This window comes from Cydia amplana, chromosome 2 (genome assembly GCF_948474715.1).
Source record: "Cydia amplana chromosome 2, ilCydAmpl1.1, whole genome shotgun sequence".
Classification (NCBI taxonomy): Eukaryota; Metazoa; Arthropoda; class Insecta; order Lepidoptera; family Tortricidae; genus Cydia; species Cydia amplana.
Genome location: NC_086070.1, coordinates 24,419,994 through 24,446,947, shown reverse-complemented (window position 1 = coordinate 24,446,947; position 26,954 = coordinate 24,419,994). Strand labels below are relative to the sequence as shown.

At 42.9% G+C, this 26,954-nt stretch overlaps 1 protein-coding gene across 1 annotated transcript in view; it reads left to right on the top strand.

The window, feature by feature from the left end:
• LOC134661223 (uncharacterized) overlaps positions 1-26,954 on the top strand; it is a 134,276-nt gene that overhangs the window by 11,136 nt on the left and 96,186 nt on the right. The window contains exons 14-35 of the mRNA XM_063517200.1: positions 184-326; positions 1,500-1,676; positions 2,116-2,225; positions 2,671-2,997; positions 3,748-3,932; positions 4,471-4,656; positions 9,220-9,355; positions 10,508-10,687; positions 11,864-12,146; positions 12,758-13,050; positions 13,651-13,827; positions 15,400-15,594; positions 16,422-16,607; positions 17,212-17,381; positions 18,129-18,343; positions 18,890-19,052; positions 19,956-20,181; positions 22,881-22,985; positions 23,655-23,766; positions 24,569-24,721; positions 25,436-25,554; positions 25,879-26,076. Of these exons, the coding sequence (XP_063373270.1) occupies positions 184-326; positions 1,500-1,676; positions 2,116-2,225; positions 2,671-2,997; positions 3,748-3,932; positions 4,471-4,656; positions 9,220-9,355; positions 10,508-10,687; positions 11,864-12,146; positions 12,758-13,050; positions 13,651-13,827; positions 15,400-15,594; positions 16,422-16,607; positions 17,212-17,381; positions 18,129-18,343; positions 18,890-19,052; positions 19,956-20,181; positions 22,881-22,985; positions 23,655-23,766; positions 24,569-24,721; positions 25,436-25,554; positions 25,879-26,076 (4,039 nt within the window). The remainder of the gene's footprint in view (positions 1-183; positions 327-1,499; positions 1,677-2,115; positions 2,226-2,670; positions 2,998-3,747; positions 3,933-4,470; positions 4,657-9,219; positions 9,356-10,507; positions 10,688-11,863; positions 12,147-12,757; positions 13,051-13,650; positions 13,828-15,399; positions 15,595-16,421; positions 16,608-17,211; positions 17,382-18,128; positions 18,344-18,889; positions 19,053-19,955; positions 20,182-22,880; positions 22,986-23,654; positions 23,767-24,568; positions 24,722-25,435; positions 25,555-25,878; positions 26,077-26,954) is intronic.

Here is a 26,954-nt window from a genome sequence, read left to right as displayed (position 1 = left end):
ATTGAGGTTACATCAATTCAGCCGACCGATCAAATGACGCAATGTAATGAAACTCGCATGCGAGTTCTCACATAGTCTAAATGAGCCCTTAGTCGCGTATTATAAAGCTATTGTGTATTATATGTATTAGGTGTCACAAAGCGTATTTGAAATGATTTTAACATTTTATTTAATTATTTTCAGCGAGTACTTCTTAGAGACGTTCCGCGAAGACTACGTGAACATCGAAGTGCGCATAGCTTCTTACTTGCAAGTGATGAAGTGTCCCACCTTGAGTATTGTTAGGAAGATCTACCACGCTGTGAGAAACGAAAAAGTTAATCAAGGTACGTCCTACATAATCTTGCGAATATCCTTTGCAGTAGACTCCGAATAGGCGGCTCATCATATGTGGGAATGAATGGTCCGATCGCTGTGTCTCGCTCGAACCTATGGTTATCGCTGCCGCTCAATGCCGTAAGCCGCCTCGCGAGGAAATTACATCGTGATACATCTCGGCGTGAACACATGCCTCGACAGAGACTCGTGGCCGCGAGTGCGTTTCAATGATGAATATCGAATTTTGCAGCAAAAAAAATCTTACAACTGTTGTTCATCATTTACTGAGCACCTTATACTAACCCCTAAACAGTGTCCTAAGTGACCCATGCTACCTATTAAATTGTGTTTAATAGGGTATTCTCCTACTAGTCAAATTAGTTTCTTTTTTAGAACTGTCAAAACGCTTTGCTAATATGGAATTTTAAACATTACACATTGTTCTTTTCTTTTGTATCTTTTTACTGAGGTGTGCCAATATGAGTATTCTACCTACCTATCTATCTACACAATGAGGTCACTTAGCTACTTTTTATATTTCTATCCGATTTATTAATGTGTTTGGAAATAACCTTGGAGGATATAATCAAACGGAGACGCCATGTCTGTAATTTTCTGTACAAAACAGTCTGCCGATTTTTGCGGGGGAGGGGAACGTCAAATGTATGCGTAACGTAAAAATAGCCATGTCAGATAAACGTCAGTCCATACATTGTGTATGACCGTTGGCCGCCTATTTTCGACAGAGGGGAAAGCCCGTTAATGGCTACTCCGTTTAGTTGTATCCTCCAAGGAAATAACTGCTATCTATGTTTTTCTATCTGATGCTTTATTATCTGGTGCTTTAATTGATGCATGGTGTGAAATAATTTATTTTAAATACAGTCAAATACCCTATTGTGTTTAATTACGGTGAAAGTACCTCTAACGGCTCTAAATCTTATCCTTTTTTTTCTACGGGGCATTTCATTTACCCCACTTGCGTCAACTGCCACCCATTTACCCATCTTTTATTTTACTCTCCAGTGGCAACATTCATCTGGTCCCACCTCAAAAACTTGGGCCAATCATCTCTCCCCTCTCAGATAGAAATCCAGGGTCTGCTTTCTGGCCACCCCATTCCATTATCCCGTTGGTGAACTTACCGTATCGTCGTATCTCTCAAATGTTTTTTTTTACAGTGGCAACTTTCGTCTGGTCCCACCTTAACAACCTAGGCCAGTCGTCTCTCCCGTCCAGAGTGGAAATCCAGGGTCTGCTCTCTGGCAACCCCATGCCTCAGTTGGAAGACCAGCCGGACTTTAGGATGTTTTCGCGAAACTACGAACAAAGCGTGTTTTTCGACCAGTATAATGCGGGTGAGATTTGGACTTTAACTGTATGGGCAGAAAGTTTTAAATAGTATTATTGTTGAAAATAACTGTCGCAACCGACCATGTATTTGACGTACAGCAAGTGATTAGGATATTCGAGCTTATTTCAAATCATTATAGCCATTCTTCAAATCACTGGATGGTAATGATAATGACTTGTATTATGGGCGTCAAAACAAAATCTATTAGTTTTGTTTTGGATATGAAGCACCTAAATAATACTAATTATTTAGGTGCTTCATATCCAAAACAAAACTAATAGATTACTGGTAAGTCTGCAACGCCATTAAAAAAAGACGCGGTAATCAAAATTAAGGCGTTCAACCTTTCACGCCTATAGTGACGGAAATAGTTGACTAGACCATATTTTATAAATTTATTTTTAATTATAATATTTTATTATGCTGAATATGACTTCTCACAGGTGGTAACTACGAGGCGAACGTGATCTTCTCTCCGGACTCCTACATACCGCGATCGGTGTCTCTCAACTTGACTGTCGACATGTTCGGAGAATCTATCAACATTTTAGAGGTAAATTTTCTACTGGAAATACGTTATACCATTTTTTTTTACATTTAGCTTAACAAAACTGCCTGCCTGCTTATCAATTCATAAAAATACACGGAAGTGAAAATGTGAATCATTCTAAATCACTTTTGTTATGTTTTATTTATTACAAGATTCCGGGGTTGGTTCAATTGAAAAAGTTCTAACTATGGCCTCCATATTCACGTCGCACAATATGCAATATACGTTAAAAACCCTGTTGAGATTTAAGGAACATTATACATTACTTATACCAACTTTAGACCTGGGGCCCCTTTCTCAAAAGATCGTAATAACTTTAATACAAGCGGATGTCACTTTATCACAGCTTTTGTTAGAAAGAAACTTCTACTTGCATTACAAATTACAAGGTTTTGAGAAAAGGAGCCCTGTGGTACACATACCTTACAAGTATTGGCATCAATTTCAGCTGAAAGCCCGCGCCGAAGGCTTCGAGCGCTACTTCGAGAACCTCTTCGGCAACAACGGCCCGCTCAGCAAGACCAAACTGAACGACCACCTTCAAAACCTTCGCTTTCTCCGCTCCCTCACCGAGGCAGACGACGTGCGAGGGAAAGTCGACGACATCCCGTACAAGAATGAGGCGCTTAAGCACCAGTTTCCCATGGCCGAGTTGGGGGTGAAAGTGTTCGGGAATGAGATTTCGTATTGGAACGCGGAGGGGAATGATGAGATTGTGAAGAGTTTGGAGAGGCTCAATCCACAGTTGAGGATTTTGGAAATATTGTCTGGAAAGGTATGTATTTTATAAGACTGTTGATACTAATACCCTCTAGCTAGAAGAATGTAGCGATTAAGGCGTGCGAGGTAAAGTCGTCGACATCCCGTACAAGAATGAGGCGCTTAAGCACCAGTTTCCCATGGCCGAGTTGGGTGTGAAAGTGTTCGGGAATGAGATTTCGTATTGGAACGCGGAGGGAAATGATGAGATTGTGAAGAGTTTGGAGAGGCTCAATCCGCAGTTGAGGATTTTGGAAATATTGTCTGGAAAGGTACGTATTTTTTTATGACTGTTGATATTATTAAGTCGTGCGAGGTAAAGTCGATGACATCCCGTACAAGAATGAGGCGCTTAAGCACCAGTTTCCCATGGCCGAGTTGGGTGTGAAAGTGTTCGGGAATGAGATTTCGTATTGGAACGCGGAGGGGAATGATGAGATTGTGAAGAGTTTGGAGAGGCTCAATCCACAGTTGAGGATTTTAGAAATATTGTCTGGAAAGGTATGTATTTTTTTATGACTGTTGATATTATTAAGTCGTGCGAGGTAAAGTCGATGACATCCCGTACAAGAATAAGGCGCTTAAGCACCAGTTTCCCATGGCCGATTTGGGAGTGATAGTGTTCGGGAATGAGATTTCGTATTGGAACGCGGAGGGGAATAGACGGTCTGTTGGGTCTTTTCATTGCTTTACTCGGTTTGTCATACTTTCGATGCCCATGTAGCCATTAGATCTGACATGCCTTATATTTTGTTTTTATTCTCAGGAAATCTCCTACAACAAGGCATCTCTCTTCCTCGATACTACGTTTTCTGTTCCCACTGGCTGCGGTTTACCCCTCAATATGAACCTGATGGGAACTAGCTACGTCAATACCAAACTATCAGGGACTATGCTGGATAAGTTTAGGCAGAGCGGGAACCTGGACTTTGAGGGCAAGATACATCCTAGGTAAGACCTACGCTGCTGGCAGGGTCGTCATGTAATGGGGTAAATTATATCGGACAATTTGTTTATTTATTTATTTTACTGCACATCAAAAAAAGTACAAATGGCGGACTTAATGCCTCATGGCATTAAATGTCAAGGTGGGTGCAATGAGAAGCGTATTCTATTATATATATATTTACTGTAAGTATCTACATTTGGAAAGTGTGAAGGGAAGTCAGTAAGAACATCATGATAAAATAGTTATTTTCGATACAAGTGCGAAAAAGAGGAAATTCGAAACGAGTGGCGATAAATTAAAACACGACAGGGAGTGTTTTAAATCGACACGAGTTGCGAATTACCTATTCGCACGTGTATCGAACAACGTTTTACAGTACATAGGGCACTTTAAAGTTTCGTCATCGCACGAAAAGTGCTATTTTACGCACTAGTGCCGAAAAGTAGCCCCATATGTACTGTAAAAACTATTTCTTATTCATTTAAACACGACCTGTTGAATTTTCCTCGCACAGTATTTTTACATAAAGTTTTCCCACAGCGTCGCAGTAAACATAGCGGCAACCATGTCAGTAAACGCCGGCGACCTCAGCTCGAGCGGCATCCGCGTGAACATGCGTCTCTACACCGCCACCGCCGTCGAGGCCAGGCTGAATATCCGCGGCTTAGGACTGGTGCGGCTTGACCTATCCCTGCCCAGTGAGAAGAGAGAAATATTCGCTGCCAAGTAAGTTACAGTCGAAATGTTACCCACCGCCGTCGAGGCCAAGCTGAATATCCGCGGCTTAGGACTGGTGCGGCTTGATCTATCCCTGCCCAGTGAGAAGAGAGAAATATTCGCTGCCAAGTAAGTTACAGTCGAAATGTTACCCACCGCCGTCGAGGCCAAGCTGAATATCCGCGGCTTAGGACTGGTGCGGCTTGATCTATCCCTGCCCAGTGAGAAGAGAGAAATATTCGCTGCCAAGTAAGTTACAGTCGAAATGTTACCCACCGCCGTCGAGGCCAAGCTGAATATCCGCGGCTTAGGACTGGTGCGGCTTGATCTATCCCTGCCCAGTGAGAAGAGAGAAATATTCGCTGCCAAGTAAGTTACAGTCGAAATGTTACCCACCGCCGTCGAGGCCAAGCTGAATATCCGCGGCTTAGGACTGGTGCGGCTTGATCTATCCCTGCCCAGTGAGAAGAGAGAAATATTCGCTGCCAAGTAAGTTACAGTCGAAATGTTACCCACCGCCGTCGAGGCCAAGCTGAATATCCGCGGCTTAGGACTGGTGCGGCTTGATCTATCCCTGCCCAGTGAGAAGAGAGAAATATTCGCTGCCAAGTAAGTTACAGTCGAAATGTTACCCACCGCCGTCGAGGCCAAGCTGAATATCCGCGGCTTAGGACTGGTGCGGCTTGATCTATCCCTGCCCAGTGAGAAGAGAGAAATATTCGCTGCCAAGTAAGTTACAGTCGAAATGTTACCCACCGCCGTCGAGGCCAAGCTGAATATCCGCGGCTTAGGACTGGTGCGGCTTGATCTATCCCTGCCCAGTGAGAAGAGAGAAATATTCGCTGCCAAGTAAGTTACAGTCGAAATGTTACCCACCGCCGTCGAGGCCAAGCTGAATATCCGCGGCTTAGGACTGGTGCGGCTTGATCTATCCCTGCCCAGTGAGAAGAGAGAAATATTCGCTGCCAAGTAAGTTACAGTCGAAATGTTACCCACCGCCGTCGAGGCCAAGCTGAATATCCGCGGCTTAGGACTGGTGCGGCTTGATCTATCCCTGCCCAGTGAGAAGAGAGAAATATTCGCTGCCAAGTAAGTTACAGTCGAAATGTTACCCAACGCCATCGAGGCCAAGCTGAATATCCGCGGCTTAGGACTGGTGCGGCTTGATCTATCCCTGCCAAGTGAGAAGAGAGAAATATTCGCTGCCAAGTAAGTTACAGTCGAAATGTTACCCACCGCCGTCGAGGCCAGGCTAAACATCCGCGGCTTAGGACTGGTGCGGCTTGACCTATCCCTGCCCAGTGAGAAGAGAGAAATATTCGCTGCCAAGTAAGTTACAGCCGAAATGTTACCCACCGCCGTCGAGGCCAAGCTGAACATCCGCGGCTTAGGACTGGTGCGGCTTGATCTATCCCTGCCCAGTGAGAAGAGAGAAATATTCGCTGCCAAGTAAGTTACAGTCGAAATGTTACCCACCGCCGTCGAGGCCAGGCTAAACATCCGCGGCTTAGGACTGGTGCGGCTTGACCTATCCCTGTCCAGTGAGAAGAGAGAAATATTCGCTGCCAAGTAAGTTACAGTCGAAATGTTACCCACCGCCGTCGAGGCCAAGCTGAACATCCGCGGCTTAGGACTGGTGCGGCTTGATCTATCACTGCCCAGTGAGAAGAGAGAAATATTCGCTGCCAAGTAAGTTACAGTCGAAATGTTACCCACCGCCGTCGAGGCCAAGCTGAACATCCGCGGCTTAGGACTGGTGCGGCTTGATCTATCCCTGCCCAGTGAGAAGAGAGAAATATTCGCTGCCAAGTAAGTTACAGTCGAAATGTTACCCACCGCCGTCGAGGCCAAGCTGAACATCCGCGGCTTAGGACTGGTGCGGCTTGATCTATCCCTGCCCAGTGAGAAGAGAGAAATATTCGCTGCCAAGTAAGTTACAGTCGAAATGTTACCCACCGCCGTCGAGGCCAGGCTAAACATCCGCGGCTTAGGACTGGTGCGGCTTGACCTATCCCTGTCCAGTGAGAAGAGAGAAATATTCGCTGCCAAGTAAGTTACAGTCGAAATGTTACCCACCGCCGTCGAGGCCAAGCTGAACATCCGCGGCTTAGGACTGGTGCGGCTTGATCTATCACTGCCCAGTGAGAAGAGAGAAATATTCGCTGCCAAGTAAGTTACAGTCGAAATGTTACCCACCGCCGTCGAGGCCAAGCTGAACATCCGCGGCTTAGGACTGGTGCGGCTTGATCTATCCCTGCCCAGTGAGAAGAGAGAAATATTCGCAGCCAAGTAAGTTACAGTCGAAATGTTACCCACCGCCGTCGAGGCCAAGCTGAATATCCGCGGCTTAGGACTGGTGCGGCTTGATCTATCCCTGCCCAGTGAGAAGAGAGAAATATTCGCTGCCAAGTAAGTTACAGTCGAAATGTTACCCAACGCCATCGAGGCCAAGCTGAACATCCGCGGCTTAGGACTGGTGCGGCTTGATCTATCCCTGCCCAGTGAGAAGAGAGAAATATTCGCTGCCAAGTAAGTTACAGTCGAAATGTTACCCACCGCCGTCGAGGCCAAGCTGAACATCCGCGGCTTAGGACTGGTGCGGCTTGATCTATCCCTGCCCAGTGAGAAGAGAGAAATATTCGCTGCCAAGTAAGTTACAGTCGAAATGTTACCCACCGCCGTCGAGGCCAGGCTAAACATCCGCGGCTTAGGACTGGTGCGGCTTGACCTATCCCTGTCCAGTGAGAAGAGAGAAATATTCGCTGCCAAGTAAGTTACAGTCGAAATGTTACCCACCGCCGTCGAGGCCAAGCTGAACATCCGCGGCTTAGGACTGGTGCGGCTTGATCTATCACTGCCCAGTGAGAAGAGAGAAATATTCGCTGCCAAGTAAGTTACAGTCGAAATGTTACCCACCGCCGTCGAGGCCAAGCTGAACATCCGCGGCTTAGGACTGGTGCGGCTTGATCTATCCCTGCCCAGTGAGAAGAGAGAAATATTCGCAGCCAAGTAAGTTACAGTCGAAATGTTACCCACCGCCGTCGAGGCCAAGCTGAATATCCGCGGCTTAGGACTGGTGCGGCTTGATCTATCCCTGCCCAGTGAGAAGAGAGAAATATTCGCTGCCAAGTAAGTTACAGTCGAAATGTTACCCAACGCCATCGAGGCCAAGCTGAATATCCGCGGCTTAGGACTGGTGCGGCTTGATCTATCCCTGCCAAGTGAGAAGAGAGAAATATTCGCTGCCAAGTAAGTTACAGTCGAAATGTTACCCACCGCCGTCGAGGCCAAGCTGAATATCCGCGGCTTAGGACTGGTGCGGCTTGATCTATCCCTGCCCAGTGAGAAGAGAGAAATATTCGCTGCCAAGTAAGTTACAGTCGAAATGTTACCCAACGCCATCGAGGCCAAGCTGAATATCCGCGGCTTAGGACTGGTGCGGCTTGATCTATCCCTGCCAAGTGAGAAGAGAGAAATATTCGCTGCCAAGTAAGTTACAGTCGAAATGTTACCCACCGCCGTCGAGGCCAGGCTAAACATCCGCGGCTTAGGACTGGTGCGGCTTGATCTATCCCTGCCCAGTGAGAAGAGAGAAATATTCGCTGTCAAGTAAGTTACAGCCGAAATGTTACCCACCGCCGTCGAGGCCAAGCTGAACATCCGCGGCTTAGGACTGGTGCGGCTTGATCTATCCCTGCCCAGTGAGAAGAGAGAAATATTCGCTGTCAAGTAAGTTACAGCCGAAATGTTACCCACCGCCGTCGAGGCCAAGCTGAACATCCGCGGCTTAGGACTGGTGCGGCTTGATCTATCCCTGCCCAGTGAGAAGAGAGAAATATTCGCTGCCAAGTAAGTTACAGTCGAAATGTTACCCAACGCCATCGAGGCCGATCTCAACATCCGCGGCCCCGGCCTGGTCCAAGTCCAAACCCTAGACTCCAATTCCTGGAGATGTGTTCCTTCGCCGAAAAACGATAGGTAAAAATAAAATATTTTGTACAAAAGTTCCAAGAAACTCTAAGAGATAAGCCTGACCATCGGAAACGCTGACGCTGCCGGCCTTCTGGGCACCATAACGCACGAAGGTGACATAGGGAGAATTTTTTATTTATAAGTTTACTTTATTAAGGTTTAGTTTTAATTTTAATGTTTACTTTATTATTCTGTTATTACGATCATGACAAAATAAATAATACGTATATTCTAGAAACTCAATGGTACTAGCTGAGGCTCGAACGCGCGACTTTCGGTTTGATAGTCACTTGCTTCAACGCTAGGTTAGCAACAGGCGTGGATTTAAGTTGGTTATCCTTTCAAATTATAGAATTGATGGAACATGAGATCTTAAGGGAGAAGAAACAGAAATTATGTACAGGTTGATTCACGAAAGCTGGCACGAATGGAATGAACGAAGCTGTCATTGTATGAGTGACACCTGTATCGGTATACGGTCAGAGCCACCATTTTATAGGTAATTGTGCTACACGCATGGATATTTTCATTCACTCATTCATTCCATTCGTGCCAGCTCTTGTGAAGCGACAGGTTTACCAAAAATACTTTTATTTTCAGATCGGAGCTGATAATCCTCCACGGCGACGAGGAGTTGCAGCAGCAGGGGCTGAACACCAACAAAATAGAACAGAACACCTGCAGTTGGTCCGCCTTTGACAAGGGAATTGGCATTAAAGTCTGCGCCTCCTATCGGGTACTCAACATTTAATATTGTTTATTCAGCGGGCGCAGCATGGTTCCACTTTTATCGCCTGTCACTATGCCCGTCACTTTCGCACTTACATACTTGATAGAACGTGACAGGCATGGTGACGAACGATAAAAATGCGACCGTGCTACCGCTACAGTTTAAGTATTTATTTACACTAAGTATAAGTGTTGACCGTTGGTGCTAAAAATTAAAAATAGTTTATTCGGTTTAAGTAGGTATATTATACAGAGTAAGTGTTGACTGTTGTTCTTCATTTTAATTAACAAACGTCTATGTTGCATCGCTCTTGGTTAGTTCGTAATTAAACAACGATAATTTATTGTAAATTAAATTAAAATACTAACTCACTAACAAGCACTCTTCGATAGTCTTTGGGTCTATGAAGAAAACAATAATGGTACAGTTTGTTAGAAGAAATGTTGTATCAGGTTAATTCAGGTTCTACTGGTATATTTTACTACTTTTTAGGGTTCCGTAGCCAAATGGCAAAAAACGGAACCCTTATAGATTCGTCATGTCTGTCTGTCTGTCCGTCTGTCTGTCCATCCGTATGTCACAGCCACTTTTCTCCGAAACTATAAGAACTATACTGTTGAAACTTGGTAAGTAGATGTATTCTGTGAACCGCATTAAGATTTTCACACAAAAATAGAAAAAAAAAACAATAAATTTTTGGGTTTCCCCATACTTGGAACTGAAACTCAAAAAATTTTTTTTCATCAAACCTATACGTGTGGGGTATCTATGGATAGGTCTTTAAAAATGATATTGAGGTTTCTAATATCATTTTTTTCTAAACTGAATAGTTTGCGCGAGAGACACTTCCAAAGTGGTAAAATGTGTGTCCCCAGGGGGGGCCCTGTAACTTCTAAAATAAGAGAATGATAAAACTAAAAAAAATATATGATGTACATTACCATGTAAACTTCCACCGAAAATTGGTTTGAACGAGATCTAGTAAGTAGTTTTTTTTTAAACGTCATAAATCGCCTAAATACGGAACCCTTCATGGGCGAGTCCGACTCGCACTTGGCCGCTTTTATAAATTTATTTAGGTTGTTTTTTTTTTTCCTACACTTTTCAATTTTTACGTATAAATATTCTGAAAGTTAATTTAATGACTCTTCTCCCCAGTTCCCAGACATGACGAACCTGAGAGACGCTCCGTACTTCATAATGAGCGGCCCGGCCAGGTACGTCCTGTCGCTCGAGAAAGCCGACCCGTCCGCCAAGATATACTCCTTCCAATACAAGTGGGACAAGAACCAGACTGGTGACGTCATCGCTTTCACCTTCGACACTCCTGACAGCCAGGTACCGCAAGATGATGATGATGAGTAGATGTCGCTATGAGCCTCCCTAGGGCTCATATATCCGGTCTGGCCTAGTGGGTAGTGACCCTGCCTGTGAAGCCGCGGTCCTGGGTTCGAATCCCAGTAAGGGCATTTATTTCTGCGATGAGCACAGATATTTGTTCCTGAGTCATGGTTGTTTTCTATGTATTTAAGTATTTGTATATTATATATATCGTTGTCTAAGTACCCACAACACAAGCCTAGAGCTTACCGTGGGGCTTAGTCAATTTGTGTAAAATGTCCTCTAATATTTATTTATTTATTCATTATTTATTTATTATATATGGTGGAAATATTCGCTGAATTGGGTACGGTCTTGGTAGCTCAGATGGAAGAGCACTGTACTAGTGATCCAGTGGTCCTGGGTTCAAGTCCCACCCAAGACAGTGAATTTTTCCACTTTTAATTTATTTCGAACCTTAATAGCATCGTTCGCAGACGTTTTTGCTTAATACAAAATGAATTATGTTATACCTTATTATTAGTTATAATGTTAGTTGTAGACGTGCGTACCGCTCATGCATCGGCCTCCACAGTAACCAAACCCGCTGTCCAAACAGCAATGCATAAATCGTCTGTAATAGACGCAAAGGCCTGTGATGATAAGTAGCTAGAGGAAGGTAGGTAGGTTCTCTTTCGGGTTCACTTTTGATACATGGCAGAATAAATAATGCTGGATGTAACGAAACGCAGTATCGTAGGAACAATCGCTGACGATTTTGCGAAATAGATTAATAGATTATCTCTTCCTATCTAACTGCATGCGAATTATGCATGGCGTTATCCAGGTGATAAAATAAGTATCATTTTTTAACGCCACGCGAGTGATTGAGACGGACATTGTGATTATAACGCATACTGTCTTTAACCTCGTCCCGCCCAATGTACATTAGGATGTACACTAAGTTTCGATGGAATGTCAACCTTAATTAAAAACGTAGTAGGTAGCATTTCATTTGCCTCGTAAAATTTTCGAACAAATGAAATTCAACCCAATTGAAAACAACAAGATTCAAACTTCCTTGGCTATAATTTTGTATGGTGGGTGGTACAGGATAAAATGTTTTTTGAGCGGTTCATCTACCTAAAAATGTTCTTATTTAAATGTTCCAATTAACAAGTCTTAACTCCACAGGAAAAACGCATGATCGACGCAGTGCTGAACCTATCCAACACGGAAACCAACACGTCCTACACAGCCAGCCTGACCTTCCAATCCGCCAAAAACACCCTCAAAGCCAAGGGGGCCTACCTCAACACCGCCAACGTGAAGTCAGTTGAAGCCAGTCTGGTCATAGATGGCAGGAAACATTTTGATACAGTCATGTCGTTAAAGAAAACTGATATCATGTTTGGATATGTGTGGTTGCCGAAGGCGTACTGGGTTGTCAATGATGAGAAGATTGCTGAGTTAACTGGTTAGTATATTTCTTGATTAGTTTTCTGAATATGCCAATGTGTAGTTGAAGCCAGTCTGGTCATAGATGGAAGCAATCATTTTGATACAGTCATGTCGTTGAAGAGAACTGATATCATGTTTGGATATGTGTGGTTGCCGAAGGCGTACTGGGTTGTCAATGATGAGAAGATTGCTGAGTTAACTGGTGAGTATGTTTCAAAGAAGTAAATTCAGAAAAAACATCAAAATTGGGGAAAAATGAAATCATAAAACTGTCGGTTGTTTCACTTCTGATAAAGCTAGGAAGCCGATATTTGGCATGATAACTTGTTTTACATTCAACGGTAGGTACGAGTATATCATACGAATTTCTACTGGTTAGGTTGCCGTACGCATCATGTCCCCGACAAAGTATACCTTTTTGTTAAATGCCCAATTGGCCGATATTTGTTTGTGTAGATTTCATAAACCTATCCTACCCTATAAACATAACCTATGTTTTACGCTAGCTACATCACCATGAGCTGAATTTGGTGTATTATAAATAATACTATACTTTGACTCAAATTAGACACATAATGTTATCAAAGAATCCTGTTATCAGTAACTGACTAACTACTTATTTTTCAGGCCAATTCAAAGTACGCACTAAAGGCGGCGTCACACAAGCGGACATCCTAGTGGACTTCCACATGCGACAACAAGCCAGCCACCTCGTCGGCTATTACACCATCAACGGACTCTCCCACGGACTCCAACTAACTTTAGACTACCAGAGCTACAAGAATAAGACGCAGACGATTAAGCTAGAGGGGTTGTATAGCGAGCGACCGCTGGGGAATAGACATGATTTGTATGGAGAGCTGGCGATGGAATTCACGGCGTATCCTATGTATAACTTCTTTGCTGTTTTGAAGAATATGGTAAGTGTTTTAAATAATACGAATTTACTCTAGAGACTTTAGACTACCAGAGCTTCAAGAATAAGACGCAGACGATTAAGTTAGAGGTATTGTATAGCGAGTGACCGCTGGGGAATAGGCATGATTTGTATGGAGAGCTGGCCATGGAATTCACGGCGTATCCTATGTATAACTTCTTTGCTGTTTTGAAGAATATGGTAAGTTTTTAAATAATACTACTAGGTACTTTAAAGACTTGGGCTGATTAAGTTAGAGGGATTGTATAGCGAGCGACCGCTGGGGAATAGACATGATTTATATGGAGAGCTGGCGATGGAATTCACGGCGTATCCTATGTATAACTTCTTTGCTGTTTTGAAGAATATGGTAAGTTTTTTCAACGTCACAGTAAACCAAACCAACAAATACACAGAATTTGACTTAAAATGTTATTATTACATTTTTTCATCAGCTATCATGGTATTAAATTTAATACTCGACAGGTTCGTCTTGTGAGCTTGTCACACAGGAAAAAAAAAGGAAAATTTTATGTTCGAACCTCTTCGTAGGCAGTGAAACTTTTCCATTTTTCTTTTATTTTCAACACTGTTTTTATTTCAGAAATCCCAAACGCACTTAGACATGAGTTTCAACGTGTCTTCATCCCGTGACCCGGCCATAGACCCGTCACTCAATTTCGGCTACACGCGCATTGACACACCTCTCGGCATGAAGTTAGCCACACACCTCACCATCACCAAGCCGAAGCCTGTGCGGATGATATTTGAATATCAGGAGGTAAATGTCGCTTTGACGTTTCAGATATAAGACCTGGGCACACCGGCTGCGTGCGTGTTGTACAGTCACCAGCATAAATATATGACTGTGGGCAGCCGTGCAAAAATATCTGATGCTCCATCACAGTGGAGAGATATTATAATCAAATATTTTTAAGCGACCCGATCCGATATTTATGCGGATACAGACTAACGATGTTTTTTCCGGCCACAAAGCATCACATATTTTTACCGAGGTAGTGTCGTCATATACTTATGCCTCCAATGGAGCATCAGATATTTTTTCACGGCTGCCCACAGTCCTATATTTTTGCTGGTGACTGTACTATACAGATCCCTATGAGAGACGACACACCGCTTGCGTGAAGTGTGCGTGGCCTAACATTTTAGCACACGTACACGTCTACTCACACATGTCCTATTGCCTTTAGGAATGCCACCTGGAAGGTAAGGCTAAGCTGGCATCGAAAAAACTCGGTGTGCTCAATAAAGCGAGGCGATACTTTACTCCGGGGCAAAGACTGCTGCTTTATTAATCGCAAGTCAGACCCCATATGGAGTACTGCTGTCACCTTTGGGCAGGAGCACCTGGATGCCAGCTTGGACCCTTCGACTCAATCCAAAGGCGCGCTTTACGAATCGTCGATGATCCCAAACTCACAAGCGGTATTGAACCTTTAAGTCTGAGGAGAGACCTTGCCTCCTTATGTGTGTTCTACCGCTTGTACAATGGGCTGTGCTCTGAAGAATTGTTTGACATGATGCCAACGGCAGCTTTCTATCACCGCACCGCTCGCCATCGGCAGGGTTTTCATCCACACACCCTAGAACCTAAATGGTCGCGTACTGTGCGGTTTAAGAGGAATTTCCTCCCGCGGACGCTCCGGCTGTGGAATGAGCTCCCTTCCGAGGTTTTCCCGAGGGTCTACGATATGGGGTTCTTCAAAAAAGGAGTGCACAGGTTTTTAAAAAAAGGTCGGCAACGCGCATGTAACACCTCTGGAGTTGCAAGCGTCCATAGGCTACGGTGACTGCTTACCATCAGGCGACCCGTATGCTTGTTTGCCACCTATGTGGTATAAAAAAAATGTTATCAAAATAGTAAAGCTAAAATTTACTAAACATAAGTAACTACGGGACAATGTAATATTTATTACTGGTTATAGAAAAACGTGACAGTGTTGTGTTAAAAGTTCATATCGTTATATTAATTGTGACGTCCCAAGGGTATAGGTACCTTACGGCGGTTGACGCTTACGCTATTGTTAAATCCGCTCTAATATTATTGCGGTGCTATGCGACGTAAGCGCCAGCCGCCATAAGGTAGGTGTAATCATACGATATAGTGTATTTCCAACGGTTCGCCAACACAAACATCACGCGGTACGACCGGCTCTGCTCGCAGTCTGACATCGACTGACTAACTGTCAGTGACGTCACCATGACGTAAGCGCTCGAGACATAAACTACATCAGGCACCTATTCTCATGGAACGTCACAATTGTGTGTTTCAACTAATTGTCATCAATGTGATATTCGAATTTCAAGTCTCTAGTAACTGTATTTATTACAGGTTGGCAAAAAATACACAGTGGTTGCCCTTCTAAACGTCAACCCGAAGTCCAAGGACATCCTAGTATCAGGCGCCCTGTACTACCCGCCCGGTACCAAGTTATTCGCGACTGCAGAACTAAATACTTCTCTACCGACGCTACACGACTGCTCTATCAAGGCGAAGGTGCATGAGAAGGAAGATAAAGAGTTCCAGGTAAGCTTATAAAAGATAAAGATAACATAACATATGAACCCGAAGTACAAAGACATAGTATCAGGCGCCCTGTACTACCCGCCCGGTACCAAGTTATTCGCGACGGCCGAGCTGAACACGTCTCTACCGACGCTACACGACTGCTCTATCAAGGCGAAGGTGCATGAGAAGGAAGATAAAGAGTTCCAGGTAAGCTTATAAAAGATAACATAACATAACATAAGAATCCGAAGTCCAAAGACATAGTATCAGGCGCCCTGTACTACCCGCCCGGTACCAAGTTATTCGCGACGGCGGAACTAAACACGTCTCTACCGACGCTACACGACTGCTCTATCAAGGCGAAAGTGCATGAGAAGGAAGATAAAGAGTTTCAGGTAACCATCGTATAGTTTGGCAAGCCATTTCCGTCTGTAGATAAAGGCGGCAAAAAAATGTAGGTGCAGTTTACGTATTCAATTTCCTAAGACTCTTAGGAAGAATAATTATATTTATTTTCTTTTAATACTCTAATTTTAAAAACGAATATAACCTTTTATCCTCTGTTAAAAGGCCTTGAGAGGGTGCACTTGTGAATATCAGATTCATTTTATCTATACTCTCACTTTACCTATAGACTGACATATAAACATATTAGGTACATACCTAGTTTAAAGCATGTACCATCAGCCACAAAAGTGCATGGCGACTTTATCAATGAATGCATTTATAATTTCTGCACGCAATTTCGCAGCTCATTGTACCTACGATAGGTACCATGATTACCATAAGGACTTTCGTATTTTCTACCCTATATCCTCGTTCTAAAGCTCTAAATCCTTTGGCAGGTGAACGCAGCAGGCGTCTGGTTCACGGGCGTGGATTTCAACATCGACGCACTGTATCAAGACCAGTCGAAAACCAATATGGCGTCGCACCGGCTCAAGCTGATACTGAACAGTAATCACTTCAAGGATATAGCTGTCGATGCGAGGTTTACTCAGGACAATAGGCAGCTTACTTTTGTTGGACAGGTAAGAAAATAATGCGAGACGTGGTGTTTCCAAGACAGGAATCGAATTGGTGATTGTTACATATAAGGGCAACGCCATTACTTTTTAATGTGCCAACTGAGTTGGCGCTCGAACAAAGCATATAGCGTGGCAGGGCGTGCGGTGTTCATATCAAACAAATGTAAACGTATGCGAGCGGCCTGACTGCACACAGCTCTTAACCGCTTGCCACCACGCTACCCGCCCCTCCAATCGCTTCGCTTGACTGTTTTTTACTCAGATAATGGGCCATCGCCTCTACAACCGCATGTTTCTTTAAAAAGGTTCATGTTCCTCATACGAAATTATGTGTATACTTTTGACATGCAAACAAAACAATGGGGGTACATCCATAAGCAAATCATTTTGAATCAATTGGACACATAACATTGAAAATACCAAAATAATCTAACTATAGTTGGTCAAACCAATTTGTCAGTCAGTAAGAACCAGGAAAACTATACTCATCCTTTTCTTTTGGGTGCTAGTACTAGGTAAGCCAAAGATAGTATGATTCTTTCTGTCTATGTTTGAAATGAGACAGTACTGTGACAAACTATAACAATAAATAATAATAATGTTGTAGGGCGAGTACAACGAAGACAAATATAGAATGCTACTTCGCTACGTGCTTCTGTCAGAGCAAAACTTCACAACCTACGTAGAGGTGGACGCCAACGACAAAGCGTACAGTTTGACCCTCAACGCGGACCTTACTAACAACACCGACGTGTCCATGGACGTACACTTCGATCAGTAAGTGGTTTGTTTATTGGGTAAATCAACTTTTTTTCTTCACTCGTTGCCATGGTTATGTTCTCCTGGGTCACTCTTTAAAACCTGATTTTTAGGCATTTAAATTCACCAAACGCGCTTTTTTGTGATACTTATAAACCCTTTCCATTGAGGGTCGTCTACCAAACGTGTCACAAGAAGGTGGTGTACAATGTCTTCTAACAAACTATGCTACTATTGTCTCTTGGCTGACCGGACAGAATAACAACAAGAAATAGTTGATCCCCTATTACATTATGTATACAGGTTTACACAAAAACCAAGGTTATGCCAAATTCCACGAAATATGAACGCGGGCGCAAGTTTCTTTTTATCTAAGTGAGCTGATCTGTGCTGAGCACTGAAAATTGACATTATAGCGACTGCACTAGGTACCTAACTGCTGACGCGATGCAAACATGGTAATAGCTAACCATAAATTAATCCTACATGACCATGAGGCATGGGCGACGCGGCCCCACACTGATGGCCTTGCACTTAAGGGGGTCCCAAAGCCAATACTTATTATTAAAGAATACACATTGAAAGAAAAGGCCCTCGGAGATTCGACTTTGCCCACGGCCCAGATTACGCCACTGATCGCACGCCTCGTGAAAGTTAGTGAATTTTTTACCCATATTTTTTCCACAAATCCTAATCTTAAGCAGTGTCTTCTAATCAACCCTCAACCTTCGATACACAGTCATGAGAATAGTATTTGGTTTTCAGACTCCGCGACGTCCACATCTCGTACAAGCGGTGGCTCACGCCACGCCAGAAACGCCTCAGCGCTGCCTTCAACTGGGATGCGAACCGCGACCCCTCGCAAAAAGTCTCCATCGACATACAACTGGACAATAAGGGCACTTGGCACCATGGGGGGCATCTTACGCTGTATTACCCTAACAGGATGGTTAATGGAGAGTTTGGGTTCTTATTGAAAGGTTAGTACGGTTTAAAATTAGCAAATTCCTAGAAATAACTGGACAATTAGGACATTTCGTACTATCCTCCTAAGGCCCAAGGTCCTACCTATAGTACCTACCTATTCAGTGCGATGTAATTTAATCCATGTTCAATTGGAACAGAGTCGCTTTTGCTTTGTTTCGTTTTTTTTTTTCAAACAACGCAAAATAACTCTATATCTTACAGACTAGGTTCAAATTTCAGTTGCAATTTTTGGATGTTTCGTTGGTATATGGCCGGGCCTTAGGAGGCTGTGGCGGGCAACTTATGCTCAATCTACCTAGGGTGGTATTTCACCTATCTAAATTATTTGTCCAATATGTATTGCGTCTCACATTTTGCCTAATGAGAGAGTGCGCTGAGACACAATGCCATTGGACAAAGAAATTGGAGAAATTGGATAGGTGGAATACCACCCTAACCAATGTCACTGTCTAAGTCTATGGGGGTTGACAAACAAGTTAATAATTGGTGTATTAGTCAACGATTATTTTCATTCCCTTTCTAATTTACCGTTATTTCAGATTGGTTCTGCGAATGGCACGTCCGTATGGGCTGGGCTCCCGAAGCCAACATACTGTGGCGCGTTAAAATGTACTCCGAGGCTAAGCAGGAGACAGTCTACGCTCTGCTGTCTAATATGGACACCCCATTTGCTGGCTGGAAGGATACTAGTTTCAATGTCATGTGAGTACAACCTATATTGAACCATAAGTCAAAGAGTTTAAGGTTGAGAATCAGATGGGTTCTCCGAATGGCACGTCCGTATGAGCTGGGCTCCCGAAGCCAACATACTGTGGCGCGTTAAAATGTACTCCGAGGCTAAGCAGGAGACAGTCTACGCTCTGCTGTCTAATATGGACACCCCATTTGCTGGCTGGAAGGACACTAGTTTCAACGTCATGTGAGTACAACCTATATTGAACCATAAGTCAAAGAGTTTAAGGTTGAGAATCAGATGGGTTCTCCGAATGGCACGTCCGTATGGGCTGGGCACCCGAAGCCAACATACTGTGGCGCTTCAAAATGTACTCCGAGGCTAAACAGGAGACAGTCTACGCTCTGCTGTCTAATATGGACACCCCATTTGCTGGCTGGAAGGATACTAGTTTCAATGTCATGTGAGTACAACCTATATTGAACCATAAGTCAAAGAGTTTAAGGTTGAGAATCAGATGGGTTCTCCGAATGGCACGTCCGTATGGGCTGGGCACCTGAAGCCAACATACTATGGCGTGTTAAAATGTACTCCGAGGCCAAACAGGAGACAGTCTACGCTCTGCTGTCTAGTATGGACACCCCATTCACTGGCTGGAAGGACACTAGCTTCAACGTCATGTGAGTACAAGCTAAATTGGACCTTAGGTCAGAAAAGGCAATGTTGAGAATTGCGCCTACATGGTTGCCTTTTCTTCGGTTGAAGCGGTTGAATTTAACTGTAACTGAGACATCATAAGGTTGAGAACCCAGCACGATGTCATACTTCAAGATTTTTTTTCGGTTTGAATGCTCATTTACGAATCAAAGTACACACTTGTATCAGAATAGCTTTAAACTTCAGTGTTGAAAGAATTGTTTTTTTTCCTGTAGGTGGCGTTACCATGACAACCTGCAAGCCGTAAACGGCAGCATGAACTGGATGGAGGACTACTTAGCCTTCAGCCTCCTGGCCGACTACCTGTTCAAAACCAACGAGTTCTACGGCGAGTTGAACGCCGTAGTCAACTCGACCATACCCACGTTGCCCAAGGCGGCCGCTATAGCGAAACATCGGGTGGTTTGGAAGAAGAGTGCAGACACGCTGCTAAGCTTCCAGGTACCCATTTAAAATATACATATTATATAAAGGATACTTTATTTGTCAACGTAGAATGTCATAGATGTATGTATACCTGTTCAAAACCAACGAGTTTTACGGCGAGTTGAACGCTGTAGTCAACTCGACCATACCCACGTTGCCCAAGGCGGCCGCTATAGCGAAACATCGGGTGGTTTGGAAGAAGAGTGCAGATACGCTGCTGAGCTTCCAGGTACCCATTTAAAATATACATATTATATAAAGGATACTTTATTTGTCAACGTAGAATGTCATAGATGTATGTATACCTGTTCAAAACCAACGAGTTTTACGGAGAGTTGAACGCTGTAGTCAACTCGACCATACCCACGTTGCCCAAGGCGGCCGCTATAGCGAAACATCGGGTGGTTTGGAAGAAGAGTGCTGACACGCTGCTAAGCTTCCAGGTACCCATTTAAAATATACATATTATATAAAGGATACTTTATTTGTCAACGTAGAATGTCATAGATATATGTATACCTGTTCAAAACCAACGGAGAGTTGAACGCTGTAGTCAACTCGACCATACCCACGTTGCCCAAGGCGGCCGCTATAGCGAAACATCGGGTGGTTTGGAAGAAGAGTGCAGATACGCTGCTAAGCTTCCAGGTACCCATTTAAAATATACATATTATATAAAGGATACTTTATTTGTCAACGTAGAATGTCATAGATATATGTATACCTGTTCAAAACCAACGGAGAGTTGAACGCTGTAGTCAACTCGACCATACCCACGTTGCCCAAGGCGGCCGCTATAGCGAAACATCGGGTGGTTTGGAAGAAGAGTGCTGACACGCTGCTAAGCTTCCAGGTACCCATTTAAAATATACATATTATATAAAGGATACTTTATTTGTCAACGTAGAATGTCATAGATATATGTATACCTGTTCAAAACCAACGGAGAGTTGAACGCTGTAGTCAACTCGACCATACCCACGTTGCCCAAGGCGGCCGCTATAGCGAAACATCGGGTGGTTTGGAAGAAGAGTGCAGATACGCTGCTAAGCTTCCAGGTACCCATTTAAAATATACATATTATATAAAGGATACTTTATTTGTCAACGTAGAATGTCATAGATATATGTATACCTGTTCAAAACCAACGGAGAGTTGAACGCTGTAGTCAACTCGACCATACCCACGTTGCCCAAGGCGGCCGCTATAGCGAAACATCGGGTGGTTTGGAAGAAGAGTGCAGATACGCTGCTAAGCTTCCAGGTACCCATTTAAAATATACATATTATATAAAGGATACTTTATTTGTCAACGTAGAATGTCATAGATATATGTATACCTGTTCAAAACCAACGGAGAGTTGAACGCTGTAGTCAACTCGACCATACCCACGTTGCCCAAGGCGGCCGCTATAGCGAAACATCGGGTGGTTTGGAAGAAGAGTGCTGACACGCTGCTAAGCTTCCAGGTACCCATTTAAAATATACATATTATATAAAGGATACTTTATTTGTCAACGTAGAATGTCATAGATATATGTATACCTGTTCAAAACCAACGGAGAGTTGAACGCTGTAGTCAACTCGACCATACCCACGTTGCCCAAGGCGGCCGCTATAGCGAAACATCGGGTGGTTTGGAAGAAGAGTGCAGACACGCTGCTAAGCTTCCAGGTACCCATTTAAAATATACATATTATATAAAGGATACTTTATTTGTCAACGTAGAATGTCATAGATGTATGTATACCTGTTCAAAACCAACGAGTTTTACGGAGAGTTGAACGCTGTAGTCAACTCGACCATACCTACGTTGCCCAAGGCGGCCGCTATAGCGAAACATCGGGTGGTTTGGAAGAAGAGTGCAGATACGCTGCTGAGCTTCCAGGTACCCATTTAAAACATACATACAATACAATACAACACAAATCCTCTTTATTGCACAACCGCAATAAAACATTTACAGAGAGACATACATAATACATGAAGACAAGAACAACAGGCGGTCTTATCGCTAAAGAGCGGTCTCTTCCAGACAACCTTTAGGTAGTGAAGAAATGATAATATTAATTAAACTATTTAGGAGGTGCAAAAAACTAAATTCGAAACTACATAGCTCTAAAGAAAATACCTACATAAATATTATATCAATATCCTTTATTCGTCAACGTAAAATGTATACCTGTTCAAAACCAACGAGTTTACGGAGAACTCAATGCTGTAGTGAATTCTACTAAGATACCTAAGTTTGCCTAAGGCGGCTACTAATTGCTAAACATCGGGTAGTCTGAAAGAGTGCCAATACGCTGTTAAGTTTTCAGGTATCTAAAATTATAAGCATTTTAATTTATTACAGCCTAGCCTTACATGACGACCCTGCCATGGTACAAAAGATCCGAAGAGAGGCATATTTCACAAATCAAAGTTAAAAATGAACGATTTCTGTCTCAATTTAGGCATCTACGTTTACTCCGGGTCTTCAAACGTTCATAATATTATATAGTTTTGATCTGTCATATCATAGAGCCATTTCACCACAATTATATGACATTAGTCTAAAAGATAATGCCATTACCGGCGGCCTAGCCAAGGTGACAATCGCTTGCGCTTCGCCATCGAATCGCTTTGCGTCTTTCTATCGCTCTTCCATATTAAGGTGATAGTGACAGTTGTGTTTCTTTCGCTACGGAACGATATACATTTGTTTTGTTTCAGTACAACGACGAGGGTATGCTGATGATAAACTCGTCGTGGCTACTAGACCGCGGGCGACATGAAAACAACATCACTGGCACGGTCACTCTCATCACACCCTTTCAAGTAAGTACTTACTATCAACTTACGGCGTTATTCATAAACGTTAATCAGCTGATGATCATCGTTTGTCCCTCTCTATGGCATAGCGACAGCTAGATAGGGACAAACGACGATCATCAACTGATTAAGTTAGCAGCCGTTTGTGAATATCGCCATTACGGTCTTTTCTCATCCTTATCTTATGCCAACTGTATACACTCGGCGAAAGCCTCTTACCGAGAGTCTTGGCAAAAAAGCGACCCAATCGGAGAAGGGCGAGGCGAAACGAGTGAGAGCGAGACGAGAAGGGAGCAGTATGTACACACTCGTTCTCGGCCTCTCTGTGTCTTTTTTCGAATGAGTACAGCCAGCATTACTAGAGTACTGAATGGGGAACCGGCAAACAATGGGAAGCCTCATACTTCACTGCTGAGTGACCTAATTGTGGTTGTGGCTACTATTTTCGCAAGTTGAGTCCTGGACAGACGCTAGTCAATACAAATTATAAAACAAAGTCCCCTGCCGCGTCAATCTGTCCGTATGTTCGGGATAAACTCAAAAACTACTGAACGGATTGATTCTTGAGGAAGGTTTAGGTGTATAATTTGTAAAGGTTTTGTGTGAATCAATTTAACTACCCGTGCGAAGCGGGGGCGGGTCGCTAGTATCTAATAACGTTGTCTTTATTTACAGGGATACAGAAGTGGGTTCTTAGACACAAAGCTTGTATTGGGCCACAAGAGAGACATCAATGGCGTCACTTTGTTGAACTTGGAAGAGAAGAAGCGAAAGATCTTCGTCAATGGTATTTTATTCTGTCATTCTACATAAGCTTTTCAATAAATTCAATAATAGATTTTTTTACGGTTCCGTACCCTAAGGGTAAAAACGGGACCCTATTACTAAGACTCCACTAGCCGTCCGTCCATCTGTCTGTCAACAGGCTGTATCTCATGAACTGTGATAGTCTCGAAAGATCTCATGAAATTTTCACAGATGACATATTTCTGTTCCCGCTATAGTAACAAATACGCTATAGTAAAAACAGAATAACTTAAATATTTAAGTGGAGCTCCCATACAACAAACGTGATTTATTTGCCGTATTTTGCGTAATGATACGGAACCCTTCGTGCGCGAGTCCGACTCGCACTTGGCTGGTTTTATTTTTTATTCAGTCGCCCTATTGGTAACTTGGGTACTTGTTTCTAAATACTTAATAAGAGAATGTTGATACTTTATCTTACCTAACAAATATCGAAACAAATGTTTTGTTACTTTCAATATCTCAAACTAATTTAATAATTTATTCTGGAACACTTTTAGGTACAGAAATTTACAAACTTATAACTAGGTAAATATTAAAATTAAGGGAATTATATGCTAGGGTCGATAGGTACCCGGCTTACTGTGCCTAGCACGCTGCTGGCGTGATGATTCAAACTAATTGTTTCGTTAAAACAAAACGAAAATACATTTTACAGTACATATGGTCCTATTTTCCCGCCCTAGTGCGTAAAATAGCACTTTTCGTGTTATATCGCCACTCGTTTCGAATTTCCTCTTTTCCGCACTTGTATCGTAAATAATGATCGTGTTTTATTTCAGGTCACATGCGCCGCATAACCAACTGCATGTTGGTGGTGAACGTGACCGAGCCAGCCGCGGCGGACGCCTCACACATCCTCACCGCCAGATTTGGCTTCGTCGAGGCTGACAGGCACCTCGTGGCTATGGTGGTCACCGCTAACTCCACCACAGGTTAGTTTCCTAATCCGAAAGGAGATAGCGTAATTCGCCAGTAATAAACTGGCCACCTGTTAGTAACTGGCAACCCTAAACTAAAAATGATTATATTCACCTATAAACAGAATTCATTTTAGTATAAGCAGCCTTCAATAACTAGCCACCTTATAGCAGGTGGCCAGTTACTGGCGAATTACCCTAATTCTTGTGAATGTGAACGTTTTATCATTGTTTTCATGGTAAAATAAAGTGAAGAAATAAGATTCATTATCTTCCTCGCGTTGTCCCGGCTTTTTGCCATCATGGGTGCCTGGGGTCCGCTTGGCAACGTGTCCTAAGAATTGACGTAGGCACTAGTTTTTACGAAAGCGACTGCCATCTGACCTTCCAACCCAGAGGGTAAACTAGGCCTTATTGGGAGCAGTCCGGTTTTCTCACGATGTTTTCCTTCATCGAAAACCGACTGGTAAATATTAAATTATATCTCGTACATAAATTCCGAAAAACTCATTGGTACGAGCCGGGGTTTGAACCCGCGACCTCTAGATTGAAAGTCGCATGCTCTTACCGCTAGGCCACCAGTGCTGCGCAGCGCTGAAGAAAAAAGATTATCTGTAATAAAACCGCACGCAAAACTAGTAATTGATAGACTTTTACGTCATTACAATCCATCCTATTAAACGTGAACTACCCTTCAGTATTTTAAGTATGTAATTCTACATTCCACAGGTGTTGAAATCCTATTGAGGCTGATATCTACGCAAGACTTCCACGTATTCGGGCATGTCGCTCTCCCCATACAATACCTCACAAGAGCCATGGTCACCGCAAAACGGGGGAAAGAGGAGGTAAGTTACACGTAATTACACCTACTGAAGACCTTGTTTTTCCGAAATATCCCACATAATTTAATTTTTTAACAAGCAGAAACGTCTGCGACCAATGCTATTAAGCTTAGAATAAATTTAAAAGTGGAAAAATTACTGTCTAGGGTGAGACTTGAAGTCACGGCCATCCAGAGGCTTTTAAATTTATTCTAATATCTCACATGTTTTGGAATTACCCAGTCTAAATCTAGCGATATAAATCAAATTTCATAAAGCCCATACCTAACCCTAATGCATCAAAAACTTCGTGACATTTAACTTTAATCTTTATCTCTTTCCCATAAGGTGGACTTCAGAGTGGGCTGGGCCTCAATGGACTTCGGCTTCACTGGTATTTGGCACTATCGCTCGCCCGTCAACTTCGTCTACGTGTACAAATTGTACACTCCCCTAGAAGGCTTTGAAGAGAATGGGCTGGTGCTGAAGAATATATATGGAGATGGGTTGGACTTGGAGTTGTCTATACGATTGTCTACACATAAAGTGAGTATAAATCATTGATATAGTATAAAGAACTGGATACCCAATCAGCCGCCAAAAATGGCCCCACAAAAGTAATGTCAAAACAGATCATGCATTACTTTTTCGTTTAGTCTTGTTTGAAACGCTCAAATGTGAAGTTGTCAAGAATTACGAAATGTGCCGTTAAAATATGTAAAAATAACAATGATAAAACAAGGAAAAAGGATGGAATGTATTTCTTTCGGTTAGTTCTTTGGATAGCATTACATAATTTATGTAATCTGGTGGTAATTTTATAGTTTTGAATAAATTAATTTGTTAGTACCAAAGAAGGGATGTCAAGGAACAAAAATCTAATGAGTCGATGTGAGGTCAATATTTTTTTATATTTTTATATGGAATTCATAAGGAATAATATTATATTAATATTTTTAATTACTTTACCTATTTACTTAAGTCTTTAGTTTTACTTTTTGTGTCTTTTTTTAAGTTTAATTTAAGTAAGTATTGTATTTTTTCTTGACGTATTGTAGATGCCCCTCGCAAGCCTTTCCTGCCCTACACGAACTACTGCATCGACAGAAAATCTCCTTCGTTGCCCGGAATGTAACGAACCATGTTATTTTAAAGGCCCTAGAGGCCTTAACATCCATATCACCAAAACACACCGACGAAGCCATACTCAACCCTCATCTACCGTACTGTCCCAGCCAAACGTTCCAGCGCCTTCACAGGTACACAACACCAGTCCAGACATACCATTTCACCAAATTTTGAGTGAATTAAAAAATTCGCGCCCGGTATTAAAACGGATACCACGCGGCGCCCGAATCTCTGTTGCCAAATCCTTGAACCATACAATCAAAACAATCCTATCAGATAACTCCACACGTAATTGG